The 15,820-nt window shown below is 40.5% G+C and overlaps 1 protein-coding gene across 8 annotated transcripts in view; it reads left to right on the forward strand.

The window, feature by feature from the left end:
• FMN1 (formin 1) overlaps positions 1 to 15,820 on the forward strand; it is a 445,431-nt gene that overhangs the window by 225,858 nt on the left and 203,753 nt on the right. For 7 of the 8 annotated variants that reach the window (XR_012373582.1, XR_012373583.1, XR_012373584.1 and 4 more), the window contains 2 exons: positions 10,323 to 11,089; positions 15,480 to 15,630. Coding sequence is in view for 3 of the 8 variants with exons in the window: in XM_073876758.1 (XP_073732859.1) it covers positions 10,323 to 11,089; positions 15,480 to 15,630 (918 nt within the window). In the remaining 5 variants the exon portion in view is untranslated. Of the gene's footprint in view, positions 1 to 10,322; positions 11,090 to 15,479; positions 15,631 to 15,820 lie in introns of those variants that run through there. The other variant, XM_073876759.1, reaches the window with a different exon arrangement.

Genomic DNA, 15,820 nt, shown 5'->3' on the forward strand with positions numbered 1-15,820 from the left:
GGAGATGCAAATCAAAACCACAATGAGCTATCACCTCATGCCAGTCAGAATGACTAGAATCAAAAAAGACAAGAAACAACAAGTGTTGGTGAGGATGTGGACAGAAAGGAACCCTTGTGCACTGTTGGCAAGGATGTAAATGGGTGCAACCAGTATAGGAAAACAGTATGGGGTTTCCTCAGAAAATTAAAAATAGAAATACCAGAAAGAACAAAACAACTAACAGCAGAGATGTAGAAGCATCCCAAGTGTCCATCAATAGATGAATAAAGAAGATGTGAGATACATACACACACACACGCACACATACAGGAATATTAGCCATAAAAATTAACTAGACCTTGGCATTTGTGACAACATGGATGGACCTAGAGGTCCATGCTAAGGTTATGCTAAGTGAAGTAAGTCAGAGAAAGATAAATACCATATGATTTTATTTATATGTCAAATCTAAAAAACAAAACAAAAACCAAACAGACCCATAAATACAGAGAACAAGCCTGTGGTTACCAGAGGGAAGGGTTTGGGGCAGGGGATGGGTAAAATGGGTGAAGGGGAGTGGGAGGTACAGGCTTCCAGTAATGGAATAAACCAGTCAGAGGGGTGAAAGGTATGACATAGGGAATATAGTCAGTGGTATTGTAAGAAGTATTGTATGGTGACAGATGGCAGCTACACACTTGTGTTGAGCACAGCATAACATACAGTGTTGTTGAATCACTATGTTGTACACCTGAAACTAACATCACATTGTGTGTCAGCTATTCTTCAATTTTAAACATTATTATGAAAAACTATTATTTTAGCTACTATCAATTCAAAAATGGTAAAGTGGAAAGAGCATGCATTTAATATCAACCAGATTTTAGTTTCTTTGTCACCATTTTCCAGGCATGGGGTCTTACAGAAGTTAACACATCCCCCAGAATGTCTGCCTTACAGAGTTGCAAGGATTAAATTAAGGCATCTCGCATGGGGTCTAGCACACTTACTTTATGTTGGTTTCTTTTCTCTCACTATCTTGACTGAACATCAGTATGGCAGATGATCCCTGGAGATAGCACCATTTTTACACGTGTGTAATTTAACTTTGTACTCGACAGCCTTGCATGTGTTGGGTTTTACTCCCAAGTCAACTTAAGTGCTATTTTATCTTTTGATTGCTCTTTACTCCTTTTCCTGCCCAGTTTCTTTATTTATTCCTCCTAGCAAGTTCTTATTACATTGATGTATCAGATGTGCCTCATGTTTCTGAGTGTCCCTGAGATGGCCTCTTAGTTGTAACATGATGTGATTTATTTCTGATAAGAACAAAAAAAAATTATTGATAATAGTTGATTAAAACCAGCTATTGTTAACCTCTGGGAGTTTTATCAAGCCCAGTGCCATTCTTTTTATTAATAGAGACTTGTTTTTATAGTAACAAGTGTAAGTTAATTACACAGGGAATTACTGAAGCCTTTGTACAGCCTTCAAAAACAAAACAGGAAAGCCAGGATGCCCACATCCAAAGCCATAGAACCACTGTCTTCCCCCTTAACCTCACTCTGTAAGGCCCCAGTTCCATCCCTTTGAGGCACTTGATGCCCTTTAGCCCCCCCCCCCCCCCGCCTTTATTTCTTTCCGTCTGCTCAGACTGCACTTCTCTGAAGTGGTGAAGCTTCATTGTGCTTCTATGCCGTCCCTGGGAATATTCTAGCTTGCCCCCGCCTCAAATGTAGAATTTGGAAGAGTCCCTGGGAAAGGTTGACTGACTCAAGTTGTACAGCAGATAACCTGAATTTTTACTGGCCCTGGCAGCACCACTGGGAGAGATTGTTCGTAACAACAAAATGCTAACAGATGATTTTTCCACATCGCTTGGCACCATCATGATGTCTTTCATCAGCAGGCACTTTTCCACGTTCTTTTTGACAGACGTGTTTGTGGGGACCAGACAAGGAAAAGTCTCCCTCTGTTGCTTGGGTTTCAGTACAGTGTGTTCCTTCGATGATATCTCTGAGCAGTGGTAATGTGAAGGATATTAAAAAATAATGAGGATTTGGTAAGGGGAAGGAAGGACGAGCCCCTGAGGAGGCTGGGGGAGTTGCCTAGAGTCCAGTCCCTAATCAGATTAAAATCACAAATGTGGTTCGATTCTACTGGGTAGTTTATTATACTTATGGGAACAGCCTTTAAGCTTGTTGTGGAAAGCACACTAATCTACCATATTTTGAATTGTTAAAATTAAACGAATATCAACTTTTAGAAATACCCATACTTTAAAAAAAAAAAAACCAAAAGCCCTAGATTTTTTTTTGAATTTTGTAGGCAATAACAACTATGAAATCTCATAGTTTTATGTTGTGCATGGGACTATCAAAGGGGAAGTGACCACATGTACCTCTCTTTAAAAATTTTTTTGAAGCTGCAAGTCTAGTTGGGTGGGTAATACAGAGGCACAAGGAAGTCTTGATATTTAAAACTAAGGAAATAATTCAATTCCATAAGCATTTATGGATCACTAACAAGACAAGCAATATGCAATGTTCTGGACGTTCAAACATGAAAAAGGCACAGTCCCCAACTGCCTGGAGCTTTTAGATTTACAAATAAGATAAGCATAAATGACTACAATGCTGAATTTGACTGAATTTTCCTTTAGAGCTTTTGCTAGGTGGAAATGGACAGAAAAGGTGTTTTAAGTAATGCAAATAGCATGTGTAAAAGCATAAAAATGGGGTTGAACATAAGCTGATTCTGTAGTGGTGCAGCACAAGGAAAGTATAGAGAAGTATCTGGAAAAGTTAGCAGAGGCCAGGTTTTAAGGAGCCATGAGGCATCATGGAAAGAATAGACTTATCTGCCGTGTGGAGTAACTATTTTCAATATAGGTAATGAAGGGGTATTCCCCTTATGGGGACATATCAGAATCAGGAAGGGGCTTTTCCAAATAGCACACGTTCCTTCGGCAATTCTGAAACAACCCAAGTGTAAGTCATTGCCAGAAAGAATCCACTGATACTGTAGTTTCATACTGTCTCAGCTGTGCTTGGAGCAGAGTAAAGATTAAGGACAGTGGCTGTTGATTTCAACTCTGGATGCCCTTCGGAATCCCTTGGCGAGCTTTAAGGATGTCAGTGCAAGGACACCATCTCAGATCTCTGGGAATGGTCCTGCCCATGGGTATTTTTTTACAGAGCTCTCTAGGTGTTTCTAATGGAGAGCAGGCTGAGAAGCATGACAAGAGACAGATAAAAGTAGTGCCAGTAAGGAAAAGGAAGATTAAAACAAAATGGTTTAATTGGGATTGTTCTCTTAACGATTGCGAATTTGCATCTTTCTTAGCAGGAGATGTAGTTCACTAGGCTATTGTAAATGGGAAGAGGATGCACTTAAAAATGAAAGCAGTAGAAGCGATCAAGTTATGAGTCAAGGAAGGTGGATAAAACATGGATAAACATAGATAAAACTTGAGGAAGACTGGAAAGATGTCAAACATCAGCACCTGTCTCCTTTCAAATGGGATATTGGGATGAATGCAGAAAAAAGATTTTCAGCAGGGAGGGGGGAAACTGCTAGTACTTCATATGACCTAAAGATCATTTAACTAGGAATAAATGGAAGGTTTACAACTATTTTGTCTCCCATGTACAAGCGTCATGTTCAGTGTGAAAGTAAAGGAGCCTGAAAAGAGAGTCACCAAGGGTTCCAAAGCATTATGTTCCCTTGACCCAGCCTCCTCTGTAGTTTTGGCTGGAAGGAACTGGGCTTGGTATTTCATAAAGATTCCCAGGATCTTAGGCAAACTTTGTCCAGGAAGGAGTATATGATTATCTGACCGAATACTCTGGGTTTGATTCACCAAATCACTAGCAGTCCTTCTAGCTGTGGCTCTAGGTAAAGAGAGGAAACAGCACATAGTTTCACATATGCCAAGTGGAAGGGGCACTTAACAGAAAGTAGAGAGGAAAACAGGGTTAAAAACTAGCTTTGCCAAAGGTTCAATTTTTAGGGTTTCTTATTATAATCCCAGTATATCAGTATGGAGTATATGGAAATTCAGTATTTCTTTCTTATTTGGGAATTCTTCAGATCAGTGGATACGGATTGTGAGGAAGCCATTCATGGAATCCATGCTTAGTGATCTGTCCCCTTACTTTGGGCATTTGCAGGAGAGAAGGGGTGTTGAGAGAAGATGGCATTTGCAAAGGCCCAGATGCGTGAATGAGCATGGTCCTGGGAGAGGCAAGATGCTATGCAAGAGTGGAATCCAGGGCCTATCTGGGGAAGAGGCAGGAGCCAAAAGTGGAGAAAGTTGACAGAAAACAGATCAAAGGAGACTCTGGTGTGTCCATGCTAAAAAGGTTCAGTGTCGGGGCGCCTGGGTGGCTTAGTCGTTAAGCATCTGCCTTTGGCTCAGGTCATGATCGCAGGGTCCTGGGATCGAGCCCTGCATTGGGCTCCCTGCTCAGCAGGAAGCCTGCTTCTCCCTCTCCCACTCCCCCTGCTTGTGTTCCCTCTCTTGCTGTGACTCTCTCTCTCAAATAAATAAAATCTTAAAAAAAAAAAAAAAGTTCAGTGTCAGTCTGTAAATAATGGCCAATTATTGAAGAGATATTAAAGAATAAAAATCTGCATTTATTTAAAAATTCTCCTGGAATCATTGTGGCTAAACTGTGGTCAGGAAAATTAGTTAGGTGGTTGTTGCCATTGTCTAGATAAAGAGGACCAACTGAAAAGTTGAGTCAGTGGGAATGGAAGGAAGGGAATGAATCAGAGAAACCAGTGAGGCTTATTAATAAATAGTATGTTGGGAATGAGAGAGAGAAAGCAAAAAATCCATTATGACACCCAGGTTTCTGAATGTGATGACTGGGAAGATGAAGATGCCATTAACTGCAAGAAGGCATTTCAGAGGAGGAACAAATTGAGGTTGGGCAGTGAAGAGCTCATGATGAGTTCAGACATGTTAGGTTTGAGGTGGCTGATTAAACATGCAGGTAGATCAATCAAGAGGATGTTTGGAATTAGGGCTTTAAGGTGCCATTTTGGAAGTAATAGTGTATAGTAAATGAGTGTTGCTGTACCCTATAAGTATACAAGATGGTCCAGAGAGATTATGTAGTGTGAGAAGGGTAAAATGGCAAGCAAGATCCCTAGGGAACAACATTTAAGGGATGAATGGAGGGAGAGGAGTCCACAGATTGACTGGAGAGAGCTGAAAAGTGGGAGGAAGTTGGGGGTGGGTAGAGAAAGTATATCAGGAGTTAAGGAAGCAGGGAGAATTTCAAGGCCCAGGCAACAGTCAACACTGCAACTTACAGGGCAAGATCACAGCAAAGTGCTGACCAAATGTAACACTCAAATTGCAGGATTTCAATGAGTTGGGGGTGGGGCCAGGGACAGAAGCTAATTATAATTGTTTGAAAGGAGAATGGATGAGAAAGTAGATCAAGCGAGAGTTGTATGCTTTTTTCCCCAAAAATTCTGCTGTGAAAAAGAGACAGTGAGGAAGAAAGGGCAACAGAACAGATTAAAGAAGGTATCTTTAGGGGCACCTGGGTAGCTTAGTTGGTTAAGCATCCGACTGTTGGTTTTGGCTCAGGTCATGATCTCAGGGTCCTGAGACTGAGCCCCATGTCAGGCTCCCTGCTCAGTGGGGAGTCTGCTTGAGATTCTCCCTCTCCCTTTGCCCCTCCTCCCGCTCACACACACTCTCTCTTAAAAAATAAATAAAGTATCTTTATTTTTGCTTTAGATGGATAGAGCATGATGCGGGGAGCCCTCTGAGAGCTGAAAGCAAGGTGGCGTGGCCACTGGCCTCTAGAACAGTGTCAAAGAGACAGTAATAATGGTAGCAAACTTATGTGGCACCTACTATGTTCCAAACACTCCTCTATATGTTGTTTTGTATATATTAATTCATCTACTTCTCAGCTGCCTTATGAGGTGGAATCTGTTAGTATGCCCATTTTACTTATGAGAACACTGAGGTCCAGAGAAGTTAAATAACCTGCCCAATTTGAGCCCTACCCACTGCACTAAGCAAATGCATTACTGAGTCACCGAAACAATGTATAGGTACATATATCAGCTTCAGCAGCTTCGGAAGATCATTGGTTAAGAGGTAGATGGGAAGGGCGTGGGACAAGACCAAGATGTTTGCTGTAGATACAGGTTAGTTGTGTGATAAAGGGGACGTCTCTCTGTGGAACATGTCTTTGCAGCTTTTTCCTATTATTAAGAAGTTGAAAATTATTGGCTCATCAATGTTATTTGACTCTTAACTTTCTTGGAAGAAGGTTAGTTGGGAACAACACGCCAGAGTTAGTTTGTTGTGGCAGAACTGAACTAGTCACTGTAATGAAATTGACATGTTGGCAAGCGACTCTGTGGACATCAGGGCTGGGCTGTAGGTAGACGTGGGCAAGAGAGGGAGGGGGAGATGGTGACGGACAGGATGTTGAAACAGATTATCTTGATCACATAGTTGAATGAAACTTGAAATTACATTCAGGCATTTGGTAGTAGAACTCCTGAAAGATTGGGTAAAGTTTTGTATTTGTACTACCTTGTTTATCCAGACTTGCTGAAGCTTTTCCTGGTTTTGTGCCCATCATTCCACAAAGGTGGCATTATTTGGAAATGTGAAAGAATAATTACAAATCTGTTAGTCTTTTCTTCTAATATTGTCATTAGCAAGAGTACCTAAGAGTAACATTTATTCAGATGTCATGTACATTTCTAAAAACCCTAGAGCTGGCTCATAATCATCCTCACTTGACACTTGGGGAAACTCAGACTTGGAGACATAAAGTCCCTTGCCCAAGGTTGTAAAGCTAGCAAGTGGCTAAGCTGGGATGCAAATCAGGTAGTATGAATCCAGAGCTCAGGTGCCTAACCCTCTGTGCTGTATATGAAATAGATGGTGTCCAGATTTCGCCTGTTTTTTCAGAGTCCAGATTTCGCCTGTTTTTTCATACCATGTTCACATGTGAGAAAATCAACTTTAGAAAAACCTTGCCTCTAGTTCTACTAACCATAGTTACTTGGGGGTTGGTTCCTAAGGGAAAAAGGCTAGTATAAATATAGTTATAAGGTGTCTTAATGAATGTGGAGAACCTTCACATGTCTTTACCTTCTCCGATGAGGTCATTACAAATATTTCTTTACCTTTTCAATGCAAAAGGGATCTGTGCTTGTGTACACTTTGGTGTTCCAGACATTTGTGGGCTGAAATTACAGTGAAGAGAGTTTTGTTAGGCTTCAGGAAGGCCCACAGGACAACGACCGGTTAGAACTGTTGCTGTGGTCATCTCTATCTACTACCTGTCGTGCTAGCTGCTGGAATGGAGAGGTGAAGGATGGTACCCTCCCTGATTCCATCTCATGGGAATGTGTGATCTGATGAGAAAGGCAGAAATTAAATGAGGTCACCAGAAATATTTAATTACCATGAAACTGGATTCTGGAAACCCTAATAACGTCATGAATTTGACTGTTTTCCAGTTAATCAAAATAGGCTAAATGGCTTTGAAGGCTGGGAAACATACTGGTTAATGACCGAGAGTGTGTCAGCTCTGTGCTATTAAGTGTAAAACCATAGATTTGAGGCATTGAAATAACTGACAAGATAAGTGTTAAAAAGGTAAACGTCCTTCCCATTTACAAGTGCACCAAAAACTATAAGATACTTAGGAATAAACCTAACCAAAGAGCTAAAAGATCTGGACTGTGAAAACTATAGAACACTAAGAAAAGAAACTGAAGAGGACACAAAGAAATGGAAAAATATTCCATGCTTATGGATTGGAAGAACATATGTTGTTAAAATATATGTTTTCTACAAAGTAATCTACACATTTAATGCAGTCCCTATCAAAATACCACCACCATTTTTCACAGAGCTAGAACAAACAATCCTAAAATTTGTATGGAACCACAAAAGACCCTGAATAGCCAAAGCACTCTTGAAAAGCAGAGCTGGGCGGCATCACAAATCTGGGCTTCCAGCTCTATTACAAAGCTGTAGTCATTAAGACAGTATGGTACTGGCATAAAGACAGACACATCGCTCAATGAAACAGAATAGAAAACCCAGAAATGGACCCACAACTCTATGGTCAACTCATCTTTGACAAAGCAGGAAAGACTATCCAATGGAAAAAAAGATAGTCTCTTCAACAAATGGTGTTGGGAAAACTTATTTTCTTACACCATACACAAAAGTAAATTCAAAATGGATGAAAGGCCTAAATGTGAGACAGGACTCTATCAAAATCCTAGAGAACACAGGTAGCAACCTCTTTGACCTTGGCCATTGCAGCTTCTTACTAGACATGTCTCCGGACACAAGGGAAACAAAAGCAAAAATGAACTATTAGGACTTCATCAAGATGGAAAGCTTCTGCACAGTGAAGGAAACAATCAACAAAACTAAAAGACAACCTATGGAATGGAAGAAGATATTTGCAAATGACATATCTCATAAAGGGATATATATAAAGAACTTATAAAACTTAACACGCCCCCAAAATAAATAATAAAGAAATGGGCAGAAGACATGAACAGACATTTTTTCTTTCTTTTTTTTTTTTTAAGATTCTATTTATTTATTTGACAGAGAGAGACACAGCGAGAGAGGGAACACAAGCAGGGGGAGTGGGAGAGGGAGAAGCAGGCTTCCCGCTGAGCAGGGAGCCCGATGCGGGGCTCGATCCCAGGACCCTGGGACCATGACCTGAGCCAAAAGCAGACGCTTAACGACTGAGCCACCCAGGTGCCCCGAACAGACGTTTTTTTCAAAGAAGACATCCACATGGCTAATACACACATGAAAAGAGGCCCAACATCACTCATCATCAGGGAAATACAAGTCAAAACCACAATGAGATACCATCCCACACCTGTGGTATCTCAAATTAACACAGGAAACAACAGATGTTGGCAAGGATGCGGAGAAAGGGGGGCCCTTTTATGCTGTTGGTGGGAATGCAAACTGGTGCAGCCACTCTGGAGAACAGTTTGGATGTTCCTCAAAAAGTTAAAAATAGAACTACCCTATGACCCAGGAATTGTACCACTAGATATTTACCCAAAGGACACAAAAATACTGATTTGAAGGGGCGCATACCCCGCGATGTTTATAAAAGCAGCATTATCAACAATAGCCAAATTATGGAGAGAACCCGGATGAATGGATAAAGAAGAGGTGGTATATAGAGAGAGTGGAATATCACTCAGACATCAAAAAGAATGAAATCTTGCCATTTGCAAAGACATGGATGGAGCTAGAGTATATCGTGCTAAGTGAAATAAGTCAATCAGAGAGAGACCGAAACCAGATGATTTCACTGATATGTGGCATTTAAGAAACAAAACAGTTGAACATAGGGGAAGGGCAAAAAAGAGGGAAGCAAACCATAAGAGACTCTTACCTAACTACAGAGGACAATCTGAGGGTTGATGGAGGGAGGTGGGTGGAGGATGGGCTAACTGGGTGATCGGTATTAAGGAGGGCACTTGTGCTGAGCACTGGGTGTTATATGTAAGTGAGGAATCACTCAGTTCTACTCCTGAAACCAATGTTATACTATATGTTAACTAGAATCTAAATAAAAAATTGAAATAGAAAAAAAGGTAAATGTCTTATAAAATATAGTTTAAAATACTGAGTATGTGGAAGATAAAAATAGCAAATCTTAATATTCTCATTTTCTGTGCATTTGTATTGCTTATTTATTACTATATTATGAAAAATTATGAAACAGACCCAAATATTGATCAGGGACAGCTTTAATATGGAAACTTCTAGAAAATACACGTGTGATAGCTTCTTCTCACACCTTTTGTTTCTGCTGTGTTGGCCCAGAAACCCCAAAGAAGAGGTATTCTAAGGGAGACTGTGAGGATAGCCAGAAGAATCTCCATTTTTTTCTTACAGTTTTCTTTTTCCAATCCCAAACTAAAAGTAATAAAAGATATATTCAAGCATGTTCAAATTTTTATGAACACTTTGTTTTGCTTTTGATATCAGAACGGGGTGAAAGTTCTTAGGGGAGAGTTTTACTGTAAGCCTTAATCCATGGTAATTATTCCCCATGAGGTCAGATTGGCTGAAATTATGCTTCTACTCCAACGGTTTAAGTCTTTGAAAAATTCCTAAAGTGAAATTTATACCCTGTCATATCCTCAAAAGAACGTCTCTGTGTTTCCCTGTGTTGATGTGGGCTGGGCTATGGTGGTACAGGGATGATACTGAAGTTTTTATTTCGGATATTGTTGTTGTTGTTGTTGTTTTTATAAATTCTTTACTTTCTTTCCCAATGCTGTCTCTACAGGCTCAGTTTGAACTCCAGGCATTTCATATCCGGGGGGAGCACGCGGTGGTTACGGCAAGACTAGAAGAAACCATTGAAACTCTCAAACGGGAGACAGAACACCGATGGCGAGGAGGACGTGAAGAGATGAGAGATGCGTGTATCTCCACTGACGATGACTGTCCTCCAAAGACCTACAGAAATGTGTGCATCCAGACAGACAGAGAGACTTTTCTCAAACCCTGTGAAGGTGAAGGCAAGACAACCAGAAGCAACCAGATAATACCCAAAAAGCTGAATATCTCCTCTTTAAGTCAGCTCTCTCCCCCAAATGACAACAAAGACACCCATGTACCACTTCAGTCTGTGGAAGGCCTCTCACCAAGTCAGCAAAAGGCATCGCCTCCCCCTCCTGCACCACCCCTACCAGCAGCCATCCCTCCCCCTCCTCCTCCTCCCCTCCCACCTGGACTTGGACCTTTGCCACCAGTACCTCCGCCACCACCTGTGAGTGCTGGACCGCCACCCCCTCCGCCCCCTCCTCTGCCTCCAAGTGCCGGGCCTCCTCCGCCTCCTCCTCCACCACCACTTCCCAATTCCCCTGCTCTGCCCACCAGTGGGGGGCCTCCTCCTGCTCCAACACCTCCAGGACTTGCACCCCCACCTCCTCCTGGACTCTTCTTTGGAGTTGGCCCTTCTTCTAGCCAATGTCCTCGGAAGCCAGCCATTGAGCCGAGTTGCCCCATGAAGCCTTTATACTGGACTAGAATACAAATAAGTGATAAAAGGTAAGCCCAACTCCTCTGGCCCATTCTCAGGTTGTGAATTCCCAGGATTTTGCACAAGTGACATTTTATTCTTACCAGTTGGATATCTGTGTACTGTGACATTCATTTCTCAGATGCAGTATAGTGAGTACCTTGGATAAACAATGTTGGAGTGTTTAGAGGGAAAATGTCTGCCTCTACCAGGTCTTGTCTGTATTTGCTATGGACTGATGCTGGGAGAACAGTGTGTGCAATGTCAGATCCTTCTCTAAGGTAAAGGTTCCATTTTACAGACTCTTCTTAGAGAAGAGCCCTGGTCTAAGTTAGAGCCTTCTCCAACATCCCTACAGCTAGCAAGTAATCGTACTGACATAGAGCCTGAACTATACTTAGGTTCACTGAAGATTTTTAGAATATCTGTCTTGTCTTTCGATGGGATCATCAACCTTATGATCTGGATACTTAACAGGTATGTGTAATTTTTCAGGTTTTATTAGAAGAGCCAGACATAGCTGAGTCATTAGCTCTTTAGGTCAGAAGGGAGTCAAAAAACAGAAAATCTCTGCTTGAACTCTCATTCCCCTAACTGTTAAATGCCCCCACATCTCATACCTTGTTGCTCAGAGAAAGTGCCAGTAGAGTACATCTAACATTTGTATAGCTTGTTAAGCTGGGTCTGTATGGCAGCAAGATAGGTTGGTTAGAAACTTCCATTCAAACATATTTGAATTTAATTTCTTCTGCCTCATTTCAGAGTCTGTCAAGAGGACAATGAGAGAGATGTTGACAATCTCTAGATTTGAAGTTCATTTGTTTGCAAAGAACAGCAAATAGAGAACACATTTTTAAACATAAATTTTTGAACTTATTCCCCAAATCATTGTGTGGTGGTGAATCTTTCAACATTTTGTATGTGGAAGGCAGGATATTAAGCAAAATAACATGAAATTCACAATTATAAAGCAACTGGAAATCCCTATAGGAGGAGTGGGGATTACCTTCAAGCTACGCATATGGTGAACTAAGTTGATTATGTGCTTCATATTGGCCCCTTTCCTCTAACCAAAAAAATAAGGACCAAGAGTTTATGTGTGGAAATCTTGATGCTTTTTAAAATGCTGATGCTTTATTATTTCCCAAATGAATGGTTAATAAAAGAGAGAGAGAGAGAAGATCCCGAAATAGCTCCTAACAATTAATTGCAGTACTAATAGTCCTTTTTGTCCCATTCAAGACTCAGATGACATTTCCTAAGAAATAGTTTCCCAGAATATTTATATGGAGCTGTGTTCCCTTATTAGTGTTCTCAAAAATTAATGTACAGACATTCCAGAGTGATGAATCCCACCTGTCAGCCCTGGGGTAGTGTGTTCTGACAGCACATGGAACTGTTCCACACCTGTGTCTCACTAGCCTGCCTCTACTCTATTCCCCTCAGGACTCCATAAGCAACCAATATCCTAGACCATAGTAGTGGTATAACAGTACCGCTGGGAGATATGGCCCTTTGCCCACTGTTCAAGGTGGGACAAAGTCAAGCTGGAGATAATCGTTATGTTTTTCACTCCTTGTGTAGTTGGCCATTTTGAGAAAGAAAACAATTACATACTCGAGCTCTTATTAGTTTCACTATAAGTTTAGGGCTTCAGTTTTAAGCAAAATGAAAAGTAGATGAGTGTACTGAGTTTCCAGCATGAAGACTGCAATATGGCCGCTTCCCGCTGCTCCACACATTTAGTCTCTCTTATCATGGGTCCCTCAAAATGGTTTTGTACCCTCAGAGCATGAGTACTTCTTTTAAACTAAAAGGCTGTAGATTTTCCGTGTAGTATCTATTTATGTACAAAACTAAAATTATTTAGGGTGTGTTTTTTAAAAGGAGAGGAAATGGTATTTTAGTATTTTGTACAACCAGGAGGGTAAGCCCTGTGTCTAATGTGCCCATGGTAAATTTTGGTCTTGGTCTTCTGGGGACCTAGGAGTAAAATACGAATTTTCTCCATTATATATGTATTGCCTCTCACCCACCTGATTGTTTTTGTTACTAACATGAACTGATTTTTAACTTTTGCCATTTTGCATTCTTCAGTGTCTGTTTTCTGACTTCTAGAATAGGGAAGAGACATTTAGTTAAAAAGAAATCCTAATCTGTCTACTTTTTTGGCTTCCTAATAAATACGTTTTCCTAGTGAGTATCTTCTCCTCCTTCCTCCCTCCTCCCTCTCCCATTTCTTCCCTCTCCAGTCTCTCTTTCCTCCTCCTTCTTCCTCCTCTTCCTCTTCTTGTGAGCTGGATTTGTATGTTCAGTGGTCAGAGAGGAAGTGACCATTATAACAGAGGAGATGGTCTATTGTGAGCGAGTCCTTGTTATTGCCCAACCCAATGCCTGCTGTCCCCAACTCACTGAGAGGTAGTATTCCAAAATTCTTTTATTCATTATTGGAAACGCCTTTTCCCATAGAACAATGTAGTAAATGGTGATGAAGTGTTCAACCTATCAAAGCCAATTTACTCTAGAATAGGAGTGAGTTGCAGCCTACTCATACTAGCCTGAGCTCAGAGTCCTTGGAGCTGGGGCCAAGCAGTACAGGTGAAGGGATGGGGGCTGGGGAGGTGGGGGATGGATGGGTCTGAACAACCCCCCTATGCATCACACCACCTCCCTCTACACACCCTCTCCTCAGCTTCCCAGAACCTTCAGGAGGCCCAGACCAGCAGCCCTTAAGAGACTGCATGCTCCAAAATTCCCTGGCTCTCTTCTGCCATCAAGATCCCCCTTCCTAAGTGCAGCTGAGATAAGCACTTAACAGTGTTCGTGTTTCAAATGGAAGTTAAGTGAGTGGCAGAGGTGGGCAGCTGAGGCAGGAGCACAGGGATGGATGTACTTCGTTGGAAGTGTCCTAGATCTTGGGTGATGATTTCACAGGTATTCATTATATGTTATACATGTCACACATATACTCTTAAATGGCTCAAATATTATATTATAAAAAAGTGGAGAGAAGTGAATCTGAACAGACCAAAATGTTCATATTTCATGGGAAAGGCAGACCTGTAGCAAAATGTGAACACACAGATCCGAGAAGTCAGTCTTCCCATCTGTTTTGAATATGAAAGTTGCCTTTTAGCATCAAAACATTTTGTGGACTACCCCATATAATAAAAGTTCTTTTAGTTTTCAGTGACGGAAAAAATACATATTAAAACAAAGGTAGATACTTACAGATATTATGGATCATAATATATACATATATTTGAAAAATAATAAATGTGTAGATGAAACATTATTTTTTTCTATGGGTATTAAGAGTGTTTAAAAGTAATTTAAGAAAGTAGACACTTGGGGGAAAATGTGTTCTGACTGAAGGAAGCCTGGATGGTAACCCTTCCAAGTTTGGTCTCAGAGGCAGTTCTTTTATACCTGATTTTCCACGTCTTCTCTTTGTTTCAAAACTAGTGCCCCTGTTTTTTGAAGATAAAAAAAAAAACAACCCTAGAAACAAAAAGTACAGCCTCCCCATGGCTGCTTTAGTTGAAATCTCTTCAGGGGCTGGCGCAGTGAAGTTTTTTGGTTTGTTTTCATTGTTAAATACTGTTGTTGGGGCGGAGTGTTCTAAATCAAGTATTTCTAAATGAGCTCAGTCTGTTCACAAATTATGGGTCTTGCCCTGAGTTGACATGAGCTAATCCTAAAAACCATTTTTAAAAGTATTAGAAAAAGCCCAAAGTCAGGGTAAATCTTTACCTTAGTAGAAGGTGAAGAATTTTTTTCTTTTTAAGAATTTTTATTAAGAATTATCCCATCAATATCTCAGAATTGGTTATCTTTTCAGCATTTATATGATGCCCATTTTTACCCATGATGGAAACACCATAGACTGAGGGAGGAACAGCTTATCTGGCCTCAATCAGGTGAATCGCAGGATTTCTGGTCCCACTTGGTTTCTCTAAATCTCTCTTTCTCTCTTTGATTGTATCTAATGGTCATTTGGTTTTGGAAATGGGTTGTTAGCTTTGATGTTCTATAGTATATTTTGACTTTTAAAATAAAAGGTGTAACATGAAAAGCTTTTCTTCAAGCTTTATTAGAAGGAGATATATATAAACATACATATATAAATATAAACAAACTGAGGGTTCTAGAGGGGATGCAGGTGGGGGGATGGGTTAGCCTGGTGATGGGTATTAAAGAGGGCACGTATTGAATGGAGCACTGGGTGTTATACGCAACCAGTGAATCATGGAACACTACATCAAAAACTAATGATGTAATGTATGGTGATTAACTTAATAAAATAAAATTTAAAAATATAATCTTAAATGAGTTATAAAGTGAATTAGAGATTTCATTATATTCTGTTCTCTTCACTGTTTTGATTTTAATGTTTAACCTACCATTTTCTCTTTTAAGCCAAAATGCTACACCAACCTTATGGGATTCCTTAGAAGAACCTGATATTCGGGATACTAGTGAATTTGAGTATTTATTCTCCAAAGACACAACTCAGCAGAAGAAAAAACCTCTGTCAGAGACCTATGAGAAAAAGAACAAGGTCAAAAAGGTACTGAATGACTATAGTAATCACTGTATTTTTTTGTCATACATGGGAATTCATTATGTGCTGCTGGTTTGCTATCTGTTTTCCAAAAATGTTTTGGAAGGTTTTAAGTCCCTGATGACAAAAGGGAGTCAGTAGTTTAAGAAATCTGTGCTTGTGCTTTCAGTCATATCTGAATTTTCAAACTAGCTTC

This window comes from Callorhinus ursinus, unplaced genomic scaffold, assembly GCF_003265705.2.
Source record: "Callorhinus ursinus isolate GAN/ISIS: 27379988/994484 unplaced genomic scaffold, GSC_fseal_2.0 scaffold25, whole genome shotgun sequence".
In the NCBI taxonomy this organism is placed as follows: Eukaryota; Metazoa; Chordata; class Mammalia; order Carnivora; family Otariidae; genus Callorhinus; species Callorhinus ursinus.